The 24052-nt window shown below is 42.9% G+C and overlaps 1 protein-coding gene across 5 annotated transcripts in view; it reads left to right on the top strand.

The window, feature by feature from the left end:
• The window catches only part of Lmo7 (LIM domain 7), a 263869-nt gene that overhangs the window by 78163 nt on the left and 161654 nt on the right, over positions 1–24052 (top strand). For all 5 annotated transcript variants that reach the window (XM_045145095.1, XM_045145096.1, XM_045145099.1 and 2 more), the window contains exon 2: positions 20249–20319. In XM_045145095.1, the coding sequence (XP_045001030.1) occupies positions 20249–20319 (71 nt within the window). The remainder of the gene's footprint in view (positions 1–20248; positions 20320–24052) is intronic.

The following is a 24052-nucleotide window of genomic DNA, read 5'->3' as shown; positions in this document are numbered from 1 at the left end:
CACAGCCATTAAGGAATTCATCAAAATTTCATGTCGCCCACACAGGTCTCCGCTGTCTGTGGCTGCCATCTGGCTCTGCTCCGGGCCGGGGTGATCATTATTTCATGTGGCCTTCACAGTCCTTCTCTCCTGCTTCGTCGGAGTCTGCTCTCTCATTCTTTCAGCTTTTCTGTCTCAGCCTTTCATTCTGTGTGCCAGGATGTGGGATAATTGCCCTTCTTCTCCGATGGGGGAGGAATAGATTCGTGAACTTTGCTTCCCCCCCTCCCCCGGCATTTGCTCATTCTCTCCTTTCCTGCCAGAAGCTCTCAGGTGTTTTTCCACGGCGTGGGCACCATCTGTCCAATGTGGGACCCTTGTTTCCGAACTGTGCCCGAGGGGCAAGGACAGGCAGAGAGGCGAGGCTGCTGTTCTTGTTGCACCCTTAGCACACCCCCGCCCCCCGGCTTTTTTCCAGGCTTCCCTGTGGATGGCAAGAGGGTTCTTTTTCTTGCTTTGCTTCTTCCCCCCCCCCCCCCACCTCTTAAGGCCAAAATCTTTTATTTATTTATTTATTTATTTGAGAGCGACAAACACAGAGAGAAAGACAGATAGAGGGAGAGAGAGAGAATGGGTGCGCCAGGGCTTCCAGCCTCTGCAAACGAACTCCAGACGCGTGCGCCCCCTTGTGCATCTGGCTAACGTGGGACCTGGGGAACCGAGCCTCGAACCGGGGTCCTTAGGCTTCACAGGCAAGCGCTTAACCGCTAAGCCATCTCTCCAGCCCAGGCCAAAATCTTTTTCCTGAACTGTTCAGTCTCTGAACCTGAATGGAAGCCTAGACTCCTTGAACGTTGATTTCTGTCGTGTTTGAACAGTTTTTTGCTTGTAAAAGAACTTCGGATCTCTCCTCTTTTTGTTTCTAGGATGTAAGATGAAAAGAGAGAATAATCAGCAATGCTCGCTGTGCACATTACAAAGTGGCAGAGAATATAGGCTCCAACCTCCATGGGGTTTCCCAACCTCAGTAAAGTTTCAACTTAGAACAGGAGAGGAGGAGCCTTCAATAATGATGACATGAGGCATAATGGAGTAATAATTAATTTAGTAGCTTCCGAGCTCAGCCTCTGAGATGTGGAGGAAGACAACTTGGGCTTGCTTGGGGAAGACAGTCGAGAAGTGTCATTTGAGCTGGAGAAATGGAGGAGTGAAGGTCCTGAGGATACTGAGTTCTGCATTTAGGTGGAATCAAGGGCTCATGTGTGGGGATGGAGGGTAAATGGCCTGGCAGCAGGTGGGAAGGCCACAGCCTCCAGGCTGAATAGGCTTTAGGAAGGTTTGAGCAGTGGCTTTGTGAGCAAGACTGGTGCTTTTGAAGGGAAGGAAGGTAGATCTTGGAATGCAGACAGAGGAAGTATACATGGAGGGTGCTGAGCGTCCCTACCGCACCTGGAACAGTCTGGAACATGGGTGGGGAGTGTCACATGGATTTGAAGGGATGAGGAAAGGTGCTCCTGATGTTTGAGTCTGGGCTGCAAGGGGAATGCTAATCTCAGGATTTCAACAGGGAAGTGAGGTGCACTGAGTGAGTGTGAGGCTGAGAAGCTGGTTTTCAGTACTGGGTTGGAGGCGAGGCAAGGTTGTCCCAGAGGTCAAGATCAGCTGGGAGAGTAAAGGTGAGGCAGGAGGGTGGCTTCAGGAATGGACCAGAAATAGGAATGTACTACGGCCTTCTTGGAGTTTGTCCCAGTGAGCAAAGTTTGTACGGTGGGAGGAAGGGCATCAGAGCTTAGGAGCTTGCAGGAGGGAGTGGTTGGCAGCTCAGGCCTCAGTTTCGAGGTGGTGAAGCAATCATCGTGTGAAAGCCTTCCATGCCCTCCTGCCTCCCACATGTGGGTCACACCCACCTCTGCCTGCAGTGGGTCCTGCCTAGTTCTGTCTAAATAGTCAAGCGAAGTTATTCACTAGTTAGGGTGGGCCATCTGTATATTAACCCCTTCTTCTTTTTTTTTTTTCCAATTAGAGAAAATAGCACACCAGCGCCTCCAGCCACTGCAATCCAGATGTGTGCGCCACTTTGTGCACATGCGTGACCTTGAGCATTGTGTCACCTTGTACATCTGGCTTACGTGGGACCTGGAGAGTTGAACATGGATTTTTAGGCTTTGCAGGCAAGCACCTAAACACTAAGCCATCTATCTCTCCAGCCTTTGACTCCTTTCTTTTTTATTTTTATTTATTTTTTGTTTTTCAAGGTAAGGTCTCACTCTGGTCCAGGCTGACCTGGAATTCACTATGGAGTCTCAGGGTGGCCTTGAACTCATGGTGATCCTCCTGCCTCTGCCTCCTGAGTGCTGGGATTAAAGGCATACGCCACCACACCCAGCTCCTTTTTAAAATATTATATTTTTATTTATTTGAGAGAGAGGGGAGGGGCAAAGACTGGGAGAGGGGGAGAGAGAGATCGAGAGAGTGCACACTAGGGTCTCCAGCCACTGCACATGAACTCCAGACACATGTGCCACCTTGTGCATTAGGCTTATGTGGGTCCTGGGGAATTTAACCTGGGTCCTCTGGCTCTTTTGGCAGGCTCCTTAACCACTTAGCCATCTTTCCAGCCCTTGGCTCCCTTCTTGACTGTAGTTCTGTTCTAGGGAGCAATATCTTTGGGTCACCCATGGTCTTAAGTCTCAGGAAACTCAGACTCATCATCTCCCTGGCACCTTACTGGGTGGGAGAAATCATTAAAAGAGTATTGAGAAGAATCTTAGAAATATTTTTTGTTGTTGTTTTTGTTTTTGAGGCAGGTTCTTGCTGTACTCCAGGCTGACCTGAAATTTACTCTGCAGAGTATCCTGGCCTTGAGCTTACAGTAATTACTTCAGGGATTAAAACTCTACTGGGCTATCTTAGAAATCTTTTTTTTTTTTTTTTGAGGTAGTGTCTTGCTCTAGACCAGAGTGACCTGGAATTCACTATGTAGTCTCAGGGTGGCCTCAAACTCAAGGCGATCCTCCTACCTTTGCCTTCCGAGTGCTAGGATTAAAGGTGTGTGTCACCATACCTGGGTATCATAGAAAATCAAAGTGAATTACATATTTGACCTAGGAATTTTTTTTTTTTTTTTTTTTGCTTGTGTGTGTGATGTGTATGTGCGCATGTTTCCCCCTTAGTTCCTGTGATTCTTGGCTCTCTGCCCACCCTGTGGGATCAGGTTTACAGATGCACATGGCCACACCCAGCTGTTATGTAGGTTCTAGGATCCCACTTGAGTGGTCTCTCAGGCCTTCATGCCTGCTGTACAGGAAGTGCTTTTAACCATTGAGGCACCTCTCCATTTCCTGGAACTTTGAACAATAGAAAGTTATTTCAAGGAGTATCCCAAACCTACAACAAACATTATATGCTTTAATGTGCTTTTTTTTTTTTTTTGCCACTGGAAGCTTCACAATATATCTGATCATTCTAATATCAGTTTTGTAAGAGTTACTTTAGAGAGTCTTGTGGATTTAATGAAAGTGCCAGATGAGATATTACATAAAAACAATTTTCCTTTTCACCGAATATAATTTTATGTTGTGCTTTAAACCTCAAAATGAGTTAGTTTTGTTTTTAGTTATTAGGTTAAAATATCTATTAATTTATTTGAGAAAGACAGAGAGAGGAGAGGGAGGGAGTGTGTGTGTGTGTGTGTGTGTGTGTGTGTGTGTATGTATGTATGTATGTATGGGCAAGCTAGGGCGTTTTATCACTGTAAACAAACTCCAGATTCATGCACCGTTTTGTCTGTTTAGCTTTATGTGGGTACTATCAACTTGAACCCAGGGCATCAGGCTTTGCAAACAAGCAATTTTAACCGCTGAGCAATCTCTCAGCCCCCCTTTTCCTTAAAAAAAAAAAAACAACTTGAATCTAGTAATTAAAAATGGGGGGGGGGAGCCGTCCTAAGTCCACATTTAAATCTTCTGTAGTACTTAGGGTCAACCAGGAGGTGGTAGCAGAGAGCAGACACTGACATCGCACTTGGGGTTCCTTAGACTTCCACCTGAGAAACCGAGTGTTTAGAGCTGTCAGAAGAGCTGCCAATTAGTGCACTTTCAATTTCTCATAAGGAAATCAAGTCTCACTGGAACCCTAGGTACCTGTTCAAAATCACTGATTGGTAGAATCAGGCCTCAGGCATGGTCTCTTAAGTTCTTCTCACTGACAACATTTTCAGAGGTAATTTGTAGTGTGACTCAGCAGCTTCTCTTCCTACACAGGTGTCTGTCTGCCCAGGTCTTTCGAATGAGTTTTTCTCGGAGAAAGGCCTGGAACCTGTGCTGTTATTTATTTATTTATTTTACAAGCTCCACACTGAAGTGAGTCTTTTCCATAAGACTGGCCTTATATGAGGACTTGAGGATAAAGAGACAAGAGCCTGCAGATTCTCAGACTGCTGGGTCTGCTGGGAATTTTCAGACAGGGATGTACGGGGACTGCCACCTCCTGCTGATCCCTCGAGAGTGGCCTCTAATTACCGCAGGGACAGCAGGCCTGGCTATGAGCTAATGCTGCCTGCCTGGCCAGACCTTTCTTTTAAAAAGAAGCTAGCCGTCCACACCCCTGTTTATTTCCCAACTTCAGCCTTCTGCCAAACAAAACATGTCTGCAGGTTGGAATCAGCCTGTGGGTGTGATATCTCCTTCAGGAGCTTGGGTCAGTGAGGAAGCTGACATTGGCTGTGTGTTAGTAAGGTCATAGAGGGAGGTATGTGTTTTGAAGGAGAGTTCCCAGTTCATTTCTCTGTGTGGAATTCTACTCCCTCTGCCATACAGAAGGGACCCAGGCACACAGGACTTTTTTTCTTTCTTTCTTTCTTTTTTTTTTTTTTTAGTTTTTTGAGGTAGGGTCTCATTCTACCCCAGCCTGACCTGGAATTCACTATGTAGTCTCAGGATGGCCTCGAACTCACAGCGATCCTCCTCCCTCTGCCTCCCGAGTGCCGGGATTAAAGGCGTGCGCCACCATGCCAGGCGCACATGGGACTCTCTGTATGTTTGAAGACAACAAAATTCTGTAAAATTATTCTCAGTGCTTAAATATATTTAACCTTTCAATGATTCTAAAAAGTAGAAGTGAAATGATTCCTTGGTCAGGGAAATTTTAAAACTAATATAATTTTGAGATCCACTGGAAAACTTATTAAAATCTCTTAAGACTATAGAGAAAGTCTAGGGGAAAATTTGCTTGGCAAGTAAGTTGCTTGAGAGAAATGATTTTTCTCCGCAGTTCTGTTATTGGAAGTGTGATTAATTCACAATAGAGGGCTGGCGGTGGGGGAGGGCTCATAAACCCATGTGCTGTGTCCCTTGTTAATGCCTAAAGTATCTTTTCTGCTTTGTAAACATACTAAGTGAAGTATGAAAAGTGTTAATGAACACACTAAAGAAAACGTAATGCTCTGGAGTTGTTGAAATATAACGCAAGGTGACATACTTAAAATCACAAAGATACAAATAGTATAAAAGGAGAAAATATCATAGTTTAATAGTACAATTCTCTGAGTATGACCTAGAGAGGCTAAGATATTCTACCTTGCAATTAAAACCTATTCCTGTGTCAGGAAGGTGTATATCTTTCGAGTATGTCGGTGGGCAGTGTATATGAGTTAGTTAAATTGCTTTTCTTATATTGAATTTCTTTTGTGTATGGGGTGTGAAATTGTGGGGAATCCCTTTTGTAATTGTCTTTTAAAAAGTCTGTTTTGAGTTTGAATAGAATGCACAGAGTTCTCACTGTATAGTTCAATGAATTTTAAAAGAACAGATTAATTGATCTATAATCCATATATCATTATAGTTCACTTTTATTTATTTTATTTTATTTTTAAATTTAATTTATTAGTTTTCTTTTCAGTAAATACAGGCAGTTTGGTACCATTATTTAGGCTCCTCTGTGATCTACCCCCTCCCATTAGATCCTCCTTGTTAATGAAAATGGGTCGTGCATTATGGAGTTAGCCCCCAGTTATTGGTATGATAAATGTCTCTGCAAATCATGACCCAACATGTGACTCTGACATTCTTTCCGCCCCCTCTTCCGCAAAATTTCCCTGAGCCATGTTGGGTTCATGTTTGGTCTGCTTCAGTGCTGAGGTGTTGGGGGCCTCTGAGGCTCTGGCTCTCTGATTTGGTAGGAGTTGATTTTTCTCTGCGTTGATCTCCTTCCCCTTTGTGCTGGTATCCGGTTCACAGGAAAACATCACCCTTGCTTATTTCGCCAGTTGTCCTTAGTTTCAGTCGGGCCCCTTTTGAGGTATGTTGGGGCAGCTCTCTTCTTAGGATCTGCATCTATCTTTTTTTTTTCCCTTGTTGTCAGTAGTGCAGCTAGGTGGTTGCCATCTTGACCGGAAGTTCCTATAGTTCACTTTTTTATTAAGAGAGAGAGAGACAGAGAGGGAGAGAATGGGCATGCCACAGCTCTGCCTGCTCTGAATGAACTCGCCTTGGGCATTCCCTGTGTGCACGTGTGACATTGTACTCTTGTGTCACTGTGGATCTAGCTACATGGGACCTGGAGATTTGAACATGTGTTCTTAGCTTTGCAGGCAAGCGCCTTAACTGCTAAGCAATCTCCAGCCCATGGTTCGCTTTTTTTTTTTTTTTTTTTAAGGTAGGGTTTCATTCTAGCCCAGGCTGACCTGGAATTCACTGCAGAGTCTCAGGGTGGCCTTGAACTCACAGCGATCCTCCTATCTCTGCCTCCTGAGTGCTGGGATTACAGGCGTGCGTCACCACGCCCGGCTTCATAGTTCACTTTTTAAAGCACTCAGTTCATTTTTTTATAGTCACAGAATTGTCCACACATCACCACTTTTAAATTTAGACTGTTTTTTTATCACTTCCAGAAACCCTTAATCATTAGTAGTCAACTCTGTTTTCTCCTTCCCCTGATCTGTGACAAAAACTAATCTGCATTTTACTCCTGTGAATTTGCCTATTCTGGACATTTTGTCTAAGTGGAAAAAATACATAATATGTGGTCTTTTGTTTGCAGCTTCTCTCATTCATCCTGTTTTCCAGGTTCATTCATATTGTATGTCGGTACTTCATTCCTCTTTATTGGAGAATAATATTCTGTTGTATGGCTTCAACGTTCTATTTATTCATTCATCATTTTATAGACAGTTGTCTCCACTTTTTGGCTAACATGAGTAATGCCATTATGAGCATTCAGCCCCAAGGCTTTATGCGGAGAAAATGGTGTCATTTTACTTGGATAGGTACTAGGAATAGAATTGCAGCTATCTCTTAGCTTCCTAAAAATTCATTGTTGAACTGGAAGAAGGCTGACAAATGATTATCAGAAGGTCTGCACTACTGAGTATTGCCATGGAAAACTTGTCATAGAGATCCATGGAGAGTCATGGTGGGAATGTCTGTGTTGCAGGACATCTAAGCTCCTTTCCTTAACACTTAGCTTAACATCAGATAGTACACTGTGTCATGGGTACCACTGCTGTATCTATTTGAGGTTCGTATAAAATAAGTAGTGATTCTCACCTGCAACACAGACACACTATTTTGCAAAATGAATGTTTCCCACAGTGGTGGCTCTCAGAGTAATTCATGGGGAGTTAAGCAGGTAATTGTTGAGACTTGCTAAGGTGTGTGAGATAGTTCTTCAAAAAAAAAAAAAAAAAAACATGTTTTGATTGTTGAGAACCCATGATTATATTAAGCATTTGAACTATACTTAAAATATCCTGATAATGGGTGTTCACATCCACTTATGAATTTGTATGGTAGTTATTTAAAACCTCCTTGATGCTAGAAACAAAATAATTCATGCACTAAGGAAGGGCTTTTGCTAGATTTTTCTCTCCTCCACATTGCCTGCAACAGTATAAATTGGGACTGTGAACTTGGATGTAAAGACAAAATTTACTCTCTCAAAGTAGTAGTAGCTAGCAAAACAAAGTATAAAAGCTGTGAATAAAAGCACATTTGTGGGCTGGAGAGATGGCTTAGCAGTTAAGCGCTTGCCTGTGAGGCCTAAGGACCCTAGTTCTAGGCTCGACTCCCCAGGATCCACGTTAGCCAGATGCACAGGGGGCGCATGCGTCTGGAGTTCGTTTGCACTGGCTGGAGGCCCTGGTGCGCCCATTCTCTCTCTCTCTCTCTGCCTCTTTCTCTATCTGTTGCTATCAAATAAATAATTTTTTTTTAAAAAAGCACATTTGTGTGTGTGTGTGTGTGTGTGTGTGTGTGTGTGTGTGTGTGTTTGTGTCTGATGTTCCTGGGACTTAACTTGTTGCTACCAGGGTTCATGTTGTCTTGGGTCTTGTGTCTTGTTAAAACTTTGTATACTGTCAGTGCTGGAGCCAATTTTCCTTTTTTTCCATAGTTTTACTTAATTCTTTCCATTGGTGTTGCACTTTGGGCTCATTAATGATTGCGGTTTAGAGAAATGATTTCGGACTCTGAGCTAAAGTTGATTATGGTACAAGGACCATCACTTTTTCAAACTTTTCTTTGCCCTTGAAACTCAAGCCCAGCCTCATGATGACTGAATGAGAATTCTAAGTGTTTGAAAAGGTTGTTGGCTCTTAGTTTTCTGAGGGTTATAACCTGGAGCTTGGATTTTGCTGTCTGTTTCCCCTCCTGGCTGCGGGAAAACATGTGGGTCCATCGAGGGCTTAGTAGGAGGTGTAATTACACCCTTGGATGATGGTCTTGAGGCGGGCAGTGGCCTAGGAAAAAATGTTTAGACTGTGACCGCTGTGAAACTTTTGGATTCCGTTTAGAATTCAGTGATCTGTGCAACCCCGATTACCACAAACTTGGAAGACCATGTGTTGGCTTTGGTTTTGCTATCAAGTGACATTAGTGTTGGCAGAAATAGTTCTAGTATATTCCAGAGTATTATGTAGCACAATGCCAAATCTCAACAGTGAGTAGTGACCTGAGAATCATGTCCCTTAAAGCACTGGTATTTGCTGAGTATACAATATCAGTTAACCAAGAGCATGCTACAAGTCAGAGAGGTAATCACATTTTACAGAGATGTCTAGGCTTGAAATGCCATTTTGACCACACATTTCAAAGTAGGGTTAGATTTTTTTTTAAAAGGGAAATGTCAAAGAATTGCTTCATCTTTTTTATATTCTTAGTGGCTCACGCCATGCCAGGTATGTGGAACATGTCAGTAAATAAATTATTTTGAATGAATGAATAAAGGAACGCTACAGATCTTAATGAAAAGTCAAGACAAATTTTTTTTAACTAATTTTTTTAAGCAAGTGAACAAAATAATCTTTGCTTACTTAGAAGGCAAATCATTGAACTGGAATGTTGCATTCTAGTATCAGCTGAGGAAAAGTTTCAAGTAGCAAGTCAGCCAGGGTGACAAGTCTCAACTTTAAAGGTTTCCTTCTCTGTGTCACAGGGGTGTATCACCAGAGTGACGAGTTTCCATGGACTCTTGTTTTCAATCTTGAGTTGCTCACACCTATGTGAGACAAGGCTACTTCAGTAAAAATGGGATGGGTTCACACCTGTGCAGGACATTCAGTTTGGTGACCTCAGGAGCTGAGGCAGGTTACTCATGTAAAACACAGACCACCTGCGGTGACACCATTGTAATGTGACCATCAGTTTTGTTTCCTTTCTTGTGCTTGGTTCTAGGAGTACTTGGATTTCCCGTAAGTGAGGAGTGTGGGTCAGCCACTTTTCAGCCAGAGAGAAATTGGGCAAGACAGGCTTTGCCTTTAAAGTATGTGGTGTAGATTGGAAAGCCTGCGGTGTAGAAAGTAGGTTTCTGACTTCATCTAGAGTTCACTGGGTGTCTTCATAAATATTCTTACTGGATGCTCAGTTCTCCTTATTTACTCAATTTGGGCAATTAAAATTTTTTTTAATTATTAATTTATTATAAGTGACAGAGAGAGAAAGAGGCAGATAGAGATAGATAGAGAATGGGCATGCCAGGGCCTCCAGCCACTGCAGACGGATTCCAGACGCATGCACTCCCTTGTGCATCTGGCTAACATGGGTCCTAGGGAGTTGAGCCTTGAACCGGGGTTCTTAGGCTTCACAGGCAAGTGCTCAACCGCTAAGCCCTCTCTCCAGCCCTAAAAAATATTTTTGAAAATATTGAGAGAGAGAGAGAAAGGGCACACCAGCATCTCTAGCCACTGCAGACAAACTCCAGATGCATGTGCCCCTTGTGCATTTGGCTTATGTGGGTACTGGGGAATCAAACCCGAGTCCTCAGATTTCTCAGGCAAGTGCCTTAACTACTAAGCCATCTCTCCAGCCCCGAGTCTGGGTAATTTTACTGTGACTCAGTTTCCTAGTGTGTAAACTGGGAGCGGTTACTTCTTATCATGAACAAAACACATGACAAGAGCAATGTAAGTGTGCAAGGATATATTTTGGCTCACGGTTTGGGGCTGTATCAGCCTTCAGGGTAGGGAAGGCGTGGCGGCAGGAGCTGCTCCTGGCTGTGGAGGTGGGAAACATGAGGCTGCTTGTTCATCTCTTGGTGGACCAGGAAGCAGAGTGCACAGGTAGGAGGTGGGCCATACACCTCAAAGCCTGCCCGCCCCCCAGCTACTTCCTCCAACAAGGCTTCACCTCCTACAGGTTCTGTGGCTCCGCTGCGTGGGGACCAAGTGTTCCAACCCACGAGTCCACATGGAACATCTCACACTGAACTCTAACGTGAAGGGGCAGGGAGGTGGTTGCCAAAGTAGACAGAGCAAACATCAATTGGCATAAGGTGGGCTTGGTTTTCAACCGAGGAAAACAGATTTATTTTCATTGCCTGAGGAGTCTGCGACTCCCATCTTGGCCTCTGACTCCAGGTGCTCATTCGGGGTGCCATGAGGGTAGTTTAACGGGGAAGGGCCGATGCTGTGGGGAAGATTAAGTTTTTCCTCACATCACAAGTAACCTCTTAAGTAATTTTACTCTGGGAACGGAAGGAGGTAGGAGATAGGCCCTTGTTCTCTTTAGATTACACTTTTATCTACAGTGTTTGTCCCATGTCACAATCCTTGTATGCCTACGTTTTTGGCATGGGTATCTAATGAGATCTGTAAAAAATTACTATTTCATAAATAATGATAGGCACGTCTCATGGAATTCCTTATTTAAAAAAAACAAACAAACCAGACCTTGCTTTGTGGAGCCATGGGAGCTTCCGCAATAAAGTTTCACGAAGGAAAGGAGAGGGGGGTGTTTGTTCACATCTTGCCAGCTTTGGAGGTGAACTGGAATGCAAGCCAGGTACTTGATGGGTACCAGCCTGCCGCTTCTTCCTGTGGAAAGAACTCTCCGCTGGGCTTATCTCGTTGGAAGGTCATTCATCACATGTGAACACCCAGTTATCACTCGGAACGGAAAGCGAAGGCAGACCTGGCTTGAGAACCGCTTCGCTAGGTGGCTGGTGTGCACCGCAGTGGCTGGTAATATGAAATGCTCCTCGGGGCTTAAGTTACTTTATCACTTATGTTGAAATGATTGACATGATGATGACGTGTATCTTAAGTAACGTGATCTAGTAGCTGGTTAATCAGTGTAAGGTGACAATCTGATGTTATTTTAATTGAAAACGATAGCCTAATTTTTGTCTGCAGACACTCCTTTCTCTCTCTTTTTTTTAATCATTTCAGAGAGGAAATGTTTTTTTCAGATTTCTTTTCTTTCATATATATAGTACAGAAGTTATCAATATTAAATATATATAACTATAGAAGTTGTCAACAATAAATATATAAATATATAATATATATTTATATATAATATACATATTATATATAAATATATATTTTTATATAAATATATGTAAATATAACTTCTATAGTATAGTATAGAAGTTGTCAATAATAAATATATATATATATATTTATTATTCTATATATATTTATTATTGACAACTTTTATACTTACAGAAAACAAACCATGGTATTGCCCTCCCCTCCCCCACTTTCTTCTTCATAACTCTGCTCTCCGTCATATCCCCTCCCTCTCTCCATTAGTCTCTCTTTTAATCTGATGTCATCATCTTTTTCTCCTATTATGAGGGTCTTGTGTGGGTATTGCTAGGCACTGCGAGGTCTTGGATATTGAGGGCAATTTCTGTCCGGACAGTGTATGTAAGCAGTGGTCCCCTTCCTTTGGCTCTTACATTCTTTCCGCCACCTCTTCTGCAGTGGAGCCTGAGCCTTGGAGGGTGTGCGATGTTTCAGTGCTGGACACTCCTCTGCCCCTTCTTCTCAGCACTGTGTTGCCTTTTGGGTCATCCCAGTGGCCATCGCCATCTGAAAAGAGAAGCTTCTCTACCCAGAAGGGAGAGTAGCATTAATATATGCATATGAACATTAAATGTAGCGCTTTCAGGGCAATTTGGTGAGAAAAATATATGCATTTATCCAGACAAGAGTAGGCTTTATACCCCTAAGGCTCATGACCTCCTCTGCCATAGGCTTTTGAGGTTTCCAGTACCAGGCATGTATTCCCTCCCATAGAATGGACCTTCAGTCCAATTAGGACTTTCTCTTTTTAAGAACACTCAAATATACACTGTTTTGTATTGTAATGTGCACAAAAATATGATACAAGGTGCGTTTGGGATTGTAAGATACCTCTAAAATGGCAGTTTGAAAGGATTTGAAAGATTTTTAAGGAGAAGTGCCTGCTTACTGGAATTAGGGGATGTTTTCCTGATAACCAGTTTAGCATGAAGTGGTCTTTGAGAAGCTTCCAGAATGTTTGGGATTTAAGGATTATAGGGTCAGAACTGGAACTGAGCGATGGGGCTTTAGAGAAGCTTGTTGCTGATACTGGTGGGAAATCTTACCCAGTGAGAGGATTAAAATACAGCCACCAGCAAACAATAAAAGCGTGAAGGTAATTCCCACTTATTTATTAAATTAATATATTTTGTAGCGAAAGAAAATGGTGTTTTGGGTATTTTGTCCACTTGGTACTTCCTGCCTGTCTATTTAGCTGATATTTTATTCTGCAAAAATCTGCCCTTAAAAACTTCACAACAAGGGCTTTTCTGGAAGCTGCAGGTGGCCCAACAGGTTTGTGCAATGGGTCCTGGCACCTGCTCCGCCCTTCCTATGCTCCATTAGGCTAATTAGGACTTCCCAGCAGGCCTTTCACCCAGGAGCCTCCCTGGGCTCCTGTCACTTCTGGCTGCCTTCCAACAGGATGGCTGCACCTGGGAACTCAGCGGGGAGGAAGTGCTAGCCTGCATGGGCCTGGGTACCCCTTTTTGCTAGAGGGGTCAAAATGTTTTCAAATCTATTTTGTTCACTGTGAAGCAGAAAGAGCCCAGCTTTATGTCCTGTCACATATCAGGGTTCTGAATGGACACTTAAGCAGGGCACCGAGATGGACCTAGGATTCAGCCCCATCTTCTGTTGATGTGGCCTGTAGATTATTTTAGAAGACATTAGTTTTTTTTTTTTAATTCAACCGTATTAGGAAAATAAGGAAAGGGCAAGCAAGAGCAGGAGAAAAATTTGTGTACAAGGCGAGGTGTGGCTGTTTGACTACATAGCGAGCGCGCCTGTTTGTGTTGACTTTTGATAATTTAAGTGGAAAACATGTGGTCTCCATTTACTTAATCCTGTGATTCACAGCCTCATTACGTAAAATGCATCACACCTTAAATAGCTTGCTAATGAGTAAGGTTCAAATTTATTGAAAAATGAAATGAGTATTAATTAGAGATACTAGGTAAGCGTGCTCTTTTACAATTCTGTTTCTTTTTCAGAATACTGATTTCTTTCTAACATTCATCCTTCCCATATTTGTAATTAATTAACTTATGTGTGTGTGGAGTGGGGGACCCTAGGGTCTAGCTATTACACATGGAATGCCACGTGTTTGTGCATCTGGCTTTAGTGGGTGGCTGAGGAATTGAATCCTGGCCAGCAGGCTTTCCAAGGATGTGATTTCAATGGCTGAGCCATCTTTCCACCCCCCCCCTTAATTTTTTCAAACAATATTTTTGTTTGTAAACAGATAGGGAGGTAGTGGGGAAGGGAGGATGGGTATGTCAGGGCCTGTAACCTTTGCAAATGAACTCCAGATGTCTGTGCCACTTTGTGCATCCAGCCTTATGTGTGCACTGGGGACTCAAACCCTGGTAGTTGACTTTGCAGAAAGACTGTCTTAACCACAGAGCCGTCTCTCCAGATTTACCCCTTTAGTTTTTTGTTTTGTTTTGTTTTGTTTTGTTTTGTTTTGTTTTGTTTTGTTTTGTTTTTTTGAGGTAGGGTCTCACTCTAGCCCAGCCTGACCTGGAATTCACTATGTAGTCTCAGGGTGGCCTCGAACTCACAGTGATCCTCCTACCTCTGTCTCTCGAATGCTGGGATTAAAGGCGTGTGCCACCAAGCCCAGCTCCCCTTTAGTTTTTAAGAGCAAGCTGCCTTCACTCTGTCTTGAGGAACTCTATAGGTTTTTATAACCTTTGCAGTCTTTTTCAGGATCGAGAGCTACTGGAGTAGAGTTTGATAATGTGGTGTCTGGTCCTTTAAGAATGCTGTATCTTGAAAATTAGACACTTGTTTGCTAAACAAAGCTTTTCATCATTATTTTTGTAGATGTATAGCAACAGCTATGTGGCTGTAGTAACAGCTGACCTTTGTGAATGCTCTTGAGCCTGGGAGGCACCAAGGGTCTCAGACCTACGTATAACCTCATGTATTTTCCCAGCCTGACTCTCCAAGTCCATTGTTTTTAGTCCCCATTTCAAAGGTGAGAAAACCAAGAGGTGAAGCAGTTTGTCCAGTTCCTGGTAGGAAGTGTTGGGACAGGGGTTCAAACACAGGTTCAAGGGTGCCAGAGCCCTCATCCAGCCTCGCCTGGAGATGTCAGGGTGTGACCTTAGGAATGCAACCCCTGTGTCCTCTTACATGGAAAGAAATTCCTTCCGTGGATTCATGTTTTCCTTTTTGTTGTTATACTCCAGGGGCATTTTTGTTTGTTTTATGGTTTTGTTTATTGTTTTCTTTAGGAAGGGACTAAAGAGAGTTTATGTTACATGGATGCAGAAATTGCTAATTAAAAATTAATCAAAGCCAGGCGTGGTGGTGCATGCCTTTAATCCCAGCACTCAGTAGGCAGAGGTAGGAGGATCGCTGTGAGTTCGAGGCCTCCCTGAGACCACATAGTGAATTCCAGGTCAGCCTGAGCTAGAGTGAGACCCTACCTCAAAAACAAAAAACAAACAAACAAACAAACAAAAAATTAGACTTTTTTGAGTCACTGGGTTTGAGGTATCTAGGATATACAGTGTGAACAATTTCTAATAGTCATAAAATAAGAGAGGCTTAAACTATTTAAAGAGAATTTTTATTATATGAAGGCTTACTGTCTTTTTCTTTGACTCTCTCTCACACACAGAGTCAATATATATTTTAAAGACATTGCATCTCCTTTAGCCTGAAAATTAAAAACAAAATTATCTGAACATTTTTTTATTTATGGAGTTACCCTTTATACCCTTAGCAGTTGGGGATTTGTTTTGAAGGCATACTGCATGGTGAGATACGCTAATTTAGATTTCAGAAATCTAAGTGGATCAAAGGAAGTGACATCTTTTAGTTTGCAAACATGGTATCATCTAGTGCAATTGAGTTTCTGTCTGACTAGGAACCTATAAAGTGCTACAGGGTTGTAGCGTCTGCTGCATGAGAATGGTTTAATACCTTTCTAGAAAGCTAAACTTTCAGAGCATCAAATTTCTTACTGGCTAAATAGGAACAATAGTAAGTAGTGAGTTTAATGTTTGCATGGGCTGCATATATGATGAGACATCATTGCGTATGGAAACAAGGCTTCCTCTCCTTTTCTCAGATATAGGAAATACAGAACGTTGACCTACATTTGATGGTTTCTGACTGCCTTTGAATTATTTATTTATTTATTTGAGAGAGATAGAGAAAGAAGCAGAGATGGGGAGGGGAGAAAGAGAGAGAGAGAATATGAACATGTCAGAGCCTCCAGCCACTGCAAAAGATCTCCAGATGCATGCATCTGGCTTACATGGATCCTTTGGGTTTGTAGGCAAGTGCCTTAACCACTAAACCATCTCTCCATCCCTCCTTTGAATTTTGCTCTTTTAATATTAACTAACTTCTGTATTGCCCAAGAAGCACCTGTGATTGTTAAATAATATTAGAAAAAAAATTATACTGGGTTGGACAAATGCCTTAGCGGTTAAGATGCTTGTGTGCAAAGTCAAAGGACATGGTTCCATTCTCCAGGACCCACGTAAGCCAGATGTATAGGGTGACACATGTGTCTGGTGTTCGTTTGCAGCTCCTGGAGGCCCTGGTGTGCCCATTCTCTCTCTTTCTCTCTCTATATCTATCTCTATCTGTCTCCCTCTCTCTTACATAAATAAACAAAAATTTATACTGAAAATAGCAGTGATTCCACTACTTAGAAATATTTGTCTCTAACCTATGAATTCTGTATTTATATCCTTTCCAATAGAGTTATAGAAATTAGGATCATAATCCAAGTGTTGTTTTGCACATTGTTTTCTTAGTTAACATTTTAAGGATTCTTTACAAAAATTAAGCATACCTCATCATTTGGAATTTTGCGTGGTTTTATGGGTTTAGAAATAATGTAACCAATTAATTATTGCTGGGAACTCTATGATGTCCATTCTATTATGTGGTGCAATTTTTTTAAACATATTTATTTATTTGAGAGAGACAGAGAGAGAGAGAGAGATAGAGAGAATGGGCACACCAGGGCCTTCAGCCCCTTGTGCATCTGGCTTATGTGGGTCCTGGAGAGTTGAACCCAGATCCTTTGGCTTTGCAGGCAAACACCTTAACTGCTAAGCCATCTCTCCAGCCCTGGTGCAGTGATTTTTAAATGCCTTTGTGTACTTGTCCTGTAGTCAGTATAAATTCAAGATCTGCTCATCCTTGGCCTGGGGCTCTGTAAACTTAAGACTTGTGATATATAGTCCAAACTTCCTTCTAGAACACTAGTGATATTTTATTACTGTAGTGTACCAAGCATGCCAGATACCCATGTCCTCAAAATACTACTATTAAAAATCTCTGTCTAGGAATGGAGGGATAGCTTAGTGGTTAAGGCGTTTACCTATAAAGCCAAAAGACCCAGGTTTGATTCCTCAGGACCCATGTTAGCCAGCTGCACAAGGGGGCACACGTGTCTGGAGTTCGTCTGCAGTGGCTGGAGGCCCTGTCGTGCCCATTCTCTCTCTCCCCCACCCTCTTTATCTGTCAAAAAACAATCTTTGTTTACTTTATACATTCTTTTATATAAGTACAGTGTAGACGAAGTCTGGTCATTTGTCGTTCTTTATATTTAGGAAAATCCAAGAGTACATTAATATTTTGATACAGGGAAGGTGTCTGAAGTCATATTATGATCTTGTCTTTGTGACATGGTTTTGGGGAGATGAGCTCTTCTGAGTAGTTGGATTATCTCTACTTTAAGTGATCTTCTGATAATAACAGAATTGTCTATACCGAAGTGTATCTCTGAGGGCCTGCGTAGCGGAGTCTTGACAGGGTGGCCACTTCAGGATCAATCCATGCCATGGCCTTGGCTTACGCTCTGTAGCTCCCTACGGTATTTGTAGAGAGGGGATTGAACACGCGCAAGGTCACACAGCTGAGAGGTAGTGAAAATGGGGTGGGATTTACTTTTGTTTTTGGTTTTGCAAAGTAGGGTCTTGCTGTAGCCCAGGCTGACCTGGAATTCATTATGTAGATTCAGGGTGGCATCGAGCTCACAGCGATCCTCCTACCTGTGCCTCCCGAGTGCTGGGATTAAAGGTGTGTGCCACCACACCCAGCCTGGAGCTTTCTTTTTAAAAATATTTTATTTTATTTTTTATTTATTTGCAAGCAGAGACGGAGATGGGGGATGCACAGATAGAGAGAATGGATGCGCCAGGGCCTCCAGCCACTGCAAATGAACTCCAGATGCATGTGCCACCTTGTGCATATGGTTTATGTGGGTTTTGGGGAATCGAACCTGGGTCCTGTGGCTGTGCAGACAAGTGCCTTAACCAAGCCAACTCTGCAGCCTGGAATTTACTTTTATCTGACTTGAGCCCCCTCTCTTCTGTCACATTCTACTCCCTCCTCCCCAGGAGCTCATTTGTGGCAGTGAGTGTCATTCTCTGCTCTCCTTTCTCTCCTCTAGGTCATGGCTTCCACTCTAGGAGGGTTTGAGAATGTAAATGCTATGTTGTATTAGTGGCTCTGAGTGGCTTTGCTATGACTGGAAAACGTGACCTAGACTGGACTCTGGCTTGGAGATTCCTGCTGAATGAGATGTCATGGTGCTTTCTGTAGCTGGAACCCACCCTCCCCTCGAGTTTTGCTTCTCATTTATCTGAGGTGGATCCTACAGATTGGTTTCATAGGTCATGTGGGCTAATTCATGGGCCAGCCACTATTGGTCATTCCCAAAGAAGTACAGCATTCTGTCTACACAGATTTGTACTGTTTCTTTAATTTTTAAATTTTTTTGTTTATTTTTATTTTTATTTGAGAGTGACAGACAGAGAGAGAAAGGGGAGGGGAGGGCATGAATGGGCGCGCCCGGACCTCCAGCCTCTGCAAACGAACTCCAGACACGCGCACCCTCTTGTGCATCTGGCTAACGTGGGTCCTGGGGAATCGAGCCTCGAATCAGGGGGTCCTTAGGCTTCACAGGCAAGCGCTTAACCGCTAAGCCATCTCTCCAGCCGTGTGCCATGTTTTTAAACACTGACTTTATTTTTGTGGCTGTGAGCTTTTACAGAGGAATATTACCTTTTTTTTTTTTTAGAGTATTATTAATCTTCACCCCAGGTTGTCGCTGGGACCGAGACACTTAGCACATGTTTAATTCATGCAACTGTGCAGCCTTCCTAGAGAGGAATACTGCAGCTGGGAAAAGATCCTCTAATTCCTCCTGTGTTTTAGACTGTTGCCTTCTGGCTCAGGATCTTGTCCATATTTATAGAAGCAACTTCTGAGGAACTACCTGAATATGTGTGTGTGTGTGTGTGTGTGTGTGTGTGTGTGTGTGTGTGTATTTCATTAGTTATAATGTATATATGGTTATTAGTGTATTCTCTCTCTCTTGCACACACACATACACACAAAATGTGGGTGTGTACCAGCCACCATGGCCCACTAGTTTTAATTCTAAAAGCAGCTGTGATCTGTCGGGTACCGGAGCTGGTATCCAGCTATAGCATGTTGGGCAGTATGGACCAACCCAGGCTTAAGACCCCGAGGAACTGTAGGGGAACTCGCGAGCAGCGGGGGACAGAAGACCAGGAGGAATGCGGCAAGCAAAATTTCCCCATGCGCCTGAAGCCTGTAGCTGGCCGATCTGGGATTCAAGACTAGTGACATTCCACTTTAGGTTTCCACAAATGTGTTTCTCCCCAAAGTGGTGGGTGGGATAAAAATGGCAGCTCCCAGGTGGTGGGGAGCTGCTGTCACTGCTCCCCCAGGACTGAGGAAAACTGGGTCCCAGGAGCTGTTTGAGAGCCACTTTTCCCCACTTCAACCTCCACTTTGTCTGCTTTTGTTCTCTCCATGGAATCCCCCTTCCGATGCCAACACTTCCTTTCTCTGGAGACCAAAGCTATTATTAATTTTTTTTTTCTAGAAGTTTCACAAATATCAGATGGCCTGACATATGTAACAGCTTTCAAATTGGGAATTTTCTGTTTCAAATATTTTTCATCTTAAACTCTTCTTTTTTTCCCCCCCCCAAATCTATCTGTGCAAGGATTTAAAATAGTTTTCTTCTTAGTTTGTTTCAAGAAATTCCTAGGGCACAAACTGGGACACTTCATGAGTAAGTGTAAGAAGGATTGCCTCCCTGCTGCTTAACCTTGCATTGAAACGTGAGGAACTTACGGATGGATTGGAAATGATGCACTTATATAGATGCACTTTCACGTTTTATCTGAAGTGTTTTTTCTCACTAGATCATCCGTGGCTTTCTTAAAAATAGGTTGGAAATTTAGTGTCTTAGCTTTTATGATCCAATAAAATGGCTATATTAAGGGAAACAATAGTTTTTATATATGCATTTGTTCATATTAAAATGGTCGTACCTTAGAATAGAACATAATTTCCCATCCAAAACAGCCTTTTGGTGCTATATGCAAATCATTCAGGTAACACAATGTATATTCATCGGGTTCTGAGTCTGGCTTATCTGTTCTCCTTGCTTACCTAGCTCCCAAATCTGTCTTTCAGGCCGTAACCGGGAAGAATTTTGAAGCAAAGGATTTTCGAGCCTCCCTAGAAAACGGTGTTCTGTTGTGTGAGTAAGTATTTACAGAGTTGATGTTGAAAAGCAAAGACTGTACGTACATTTGTGGGTGTTAATAGATGTTTTCCTCCCTTCTCCATGGCCTCGACAGTCGCAGATAGGCATCCTTGCTCACAGGTGAGATTTGATCCCTGCAAGTTGACACCCCCCAGAATGCTGCCCTTGGATGTGGTTATCAATCATGGTATCTACAGATAGTGTTGCTGCAATATATATTATTTTCAATTAGTAAACAAGAAAGCCTGTTATTGCCTTATGGGCTAATGAGAATAGGTGATAGGGGAGGAAGGCTGACTGTCCCCCTGCCTATAATTAGCAGTTGCATAGAACTGCATGGTTTTCAAATTAATACGAAACTTCTTTTTTTCCCCCCATCTGTAAGTCACAATGATTTAGAGGAGCAAATTTTTCTTTAAGTTTAAAGTGAAATAATTGCATTACCCAAGCCAATTTGAGTTATGGAGCATTTATTCAGTTAATGGATGCTGTTGGGATCCTAAGCGAAGTAGTCTGGTGCGGGATGGATGGGCTAAGTCTACGTGGTTCAGTGTAGTGTTTGGTTTTCAACAGAATGTGACCTTCGGGCGTAAGAGGCAGGTAGGCCTGTGAGGCAAATGGATAAAGTCCTGGAGGAAGGTTAGTGGTTGCAGAAGTGAGTCAATAAATTATAAGAATGCACTTGAATACCCACCCACATTTTTGAAAGCACTCAACAGTTCCAGTCTCAACACTTACCACCGAGGTATTTATGGAATCTACCCACTGACAGTAGGAACCTAGGTTTTTTGTTTTTTTTTAATGTTGAGGCAGTGAGTGTAAGGGCAGCTTGGGTTATATCATGGACCATGTAGCCAGGAACCTTGAACTTCTGGTCCACCAAAGTTTACCTTCTAAATGTTAGGATTACTGACATGGCTACCATGCCCACCTGAGTTATTTAAAAGAGATAATTTTCACTGTACCCTTTTCTTTCTCTTTTTCTTTAAAAAAAAAAAATCATCTTTTATTGACAACATCCATACATGTTCATACCTATAAACCCTAGACCATGATCATAATTACCTCCCTATTACCCTCCCTTTTCCTCCTCTCTCTCAAATCCTCTCTCCATGGATTCTCCCTCTCTCCCCGGCTTGTTTCGGTTTTGCAAGGTAGGGTCTCACTGTAGCTCAGGCTGACCTGGAATTTGCTATGTAGTCTCAGGGTGGCCTCGGATTCATGATGATCCTCCTACCTTTGCCTCCCGAGTGCTGGGATTAAAGGCGTGCGCCACCACGCCCGGCTTGAATCCCTTTTACTTTCCAGCTAGTCTCTCTCCTATTTTGAAAACATTTTTATTTTTTCTCCTATCATGTATGCAGGTCTTGTGTAGGTAGCGTCACCTAATTGTGAGGTCATGGTTACCATGGAAACTTTGTAAATGAAAGACAGCATTGCAAAGCACTCCTCCCCTTCCATTGGCTCTTGCTGCTTCTTCTGCAATGGTCCCTGAGCCTTGGAGGGTGTCATAAAGATGCCTTACTTAGTGCTGAACACGCAACTGTCATTCCTTCTTAGCTCTTTGATGAGTTTTGAGTCACCCCAGTAGTCACTGAAAAGAGAAGTTTCTCTAACTGAAAGTGAGAGTAGCATTAAGACATGGCATAAACATAAGTATTTGGAGGGCAGTTGGGTGGCCATAAGATACTCAGTTAGCCAAACAACAGCAGTAGCCAATCCCCCACTCCCCCCGAGGGCCTATGACCTCCCTAGCCATAGGCTTCTGAGTACCACACATGAAGTTCCTCCAGTGCAGTGGGTCTCAAATCTAACCAGAGAAGAGTTGGTTTCCTCCATCACAGATGTACCACCACCATGGCGCCAGTTGTCACACTGAGCCTTGCTGACCAGCCATGAAGTTGTCGGGGTTCACTTCAGGCTGTTTGATGGCTTTTCTTTTCCCAATACTTGGCATTACTCTTGCCAGCATCATGGTAGCTAGTCAACAGGGTGGCGGCATGCCTCTTGATCTCTCAGTGTCCTGCAGCCCAAGCGTGTGGATTCTTCAACAGTAGGGTCTTAACATCAAGTTCACGTGGGAACCAAGAGCCTGGTAACAGCCTGTAATGTTCTGGTGGTATCAGGGGCTTCTCTGGCCACAAACTTGTGAGGCGGTATCATACACTTACACTAAAATTTTCTTGTAATCTGTTGCTTCTGGGTATAGTTTTATCCACCCCCACAAGGTACTTCTGTCCAACTCACTCCTGGTTTTTTTTTTTTTTTTGGTGGGGGAGAGGAGGCTTGAGGTAGGGTCTCACTTTAGCCCAGGCTGACCTGGAATTCACTACATAGCCTCAAGTTGGTCTCGAATTCACAAATTCACAGTGATCCTCCTACCTCTGCCTCCTAAGTGCTGGGATTAATGGCTTGTGCCACCATGCCCAGCCATACATTGTCTCCTTTTTAAAAACTTATTTATTTATTTGAGAGCAACAGGCAGAGAGAGAGAGAGAGGGAGGGAGGGAGGGAGGGAGGGAGGGAGGGAAGGAGGGAGAATGAATGAATGAATGAATGAATGAATATATGGGCACACCAGGGCCTCCAGCTACACTGCAAACAAACTCCAGACGTGTGTCCCCTTGTGCATCTGGCTAACGTGGGTCCCAGGGAATTGAGTGTTGATCAGGGTATCTGATATGATTAGTTCAGAGTTGCTGAGTTCAATGATACCTATATTTAGTTTTGTAAATAATTTTTTGTTCATTTATTTATTTGACAGCAACAGACACAGAGAGAAAGGGGAAGATAGAGATAGAGAGAATGGGTGTACCAGGGCCTCCAGGCACTGCAAATGAACTCCAGATGCATGTGCCCCCTTGTGCATCTGGCTAACATGGGTCCTGGGGAATCCAGCCTCAAACCGGGGTCACAGGCAAGCGCTTAACCACTAAGCAATCTCTCCAGCTCTATATTTAGTTTTTAATAGGCTATCGAACTTTGTATAAGTGTAAGATGTGGTTAGGAGGATGGCCATGCAAATCAGCTCTGAAAGCAGCTTTAAACTCCTTTGCTTTTAGAGTATCATTAGTTCATTTCTTATGAAGTTGCTGGCATGCAACCATTTGTGGTCCATTGAAATGTCAGTATCATGTGACTTTACTTACCATGTAGTTGGACAGATATCAGAGAAGGGATATTAATAAAGTTGAGACGATATTTTTAGTTTTCTTCCAATATCTCCTTCAGGATCTTTGTTGAGTAATGTCTAAAGTCATTTAACTGGGTCAGATGCTCTATCCAGTGGGTTGTTGAGACTATATTTTTTCTTACCATATTTTTTAACCTTTAAAAAACTTTTCATTGACAATACCATGTACCCTGATCATAATCCCCTTTCATTTCCCTCCTTTCTCTCCCCTCCCATATGCAGCACCCCTCCACTGGACCGCTTCTCTCCAACTAGACCCTCTTGTAGTTTTAAAAATATTTTTATTTTTATTTATTTATTTGAGAGAGAGAGAGAGAGAGAAAGAAAGAAATAGGCAGGTAGAGAGAGAGAATGGGCATGCCAGGGCCTCCAGTCATTGCAAACAATCTCCAGATGCATGAGCCCCCTTGTGCATCTGGCTTACATGGATCCTGGGGAGTCAAACCATGGGTCTTTGGCTTTGAGTCAAGTGCCTTAACCACTAAGCCATCTCTCCATGCCCCTCTTATATTTTGATGTTAACTTTTTTGTTTTTTCT

The sequence above is a fragment of the Jaculus jaculus genome, chromosome 3, assembly GCF_020740685.1.
Source record: "Jaculus jaculus isolate mJacJac1 chromosome 3, mJacJac1.mat.Y.cur, whole genome shotgun sequence".
NCBI classification, from domain to species: Eukaryota; Metazoa; Chordata; class Mammalia; order Rodentia; family Dipodidae; genus Jaculus; species Jaculus jaculus.
This window is presented reverse-complemented; position numbering and strand designations above follow the sequence as displayed.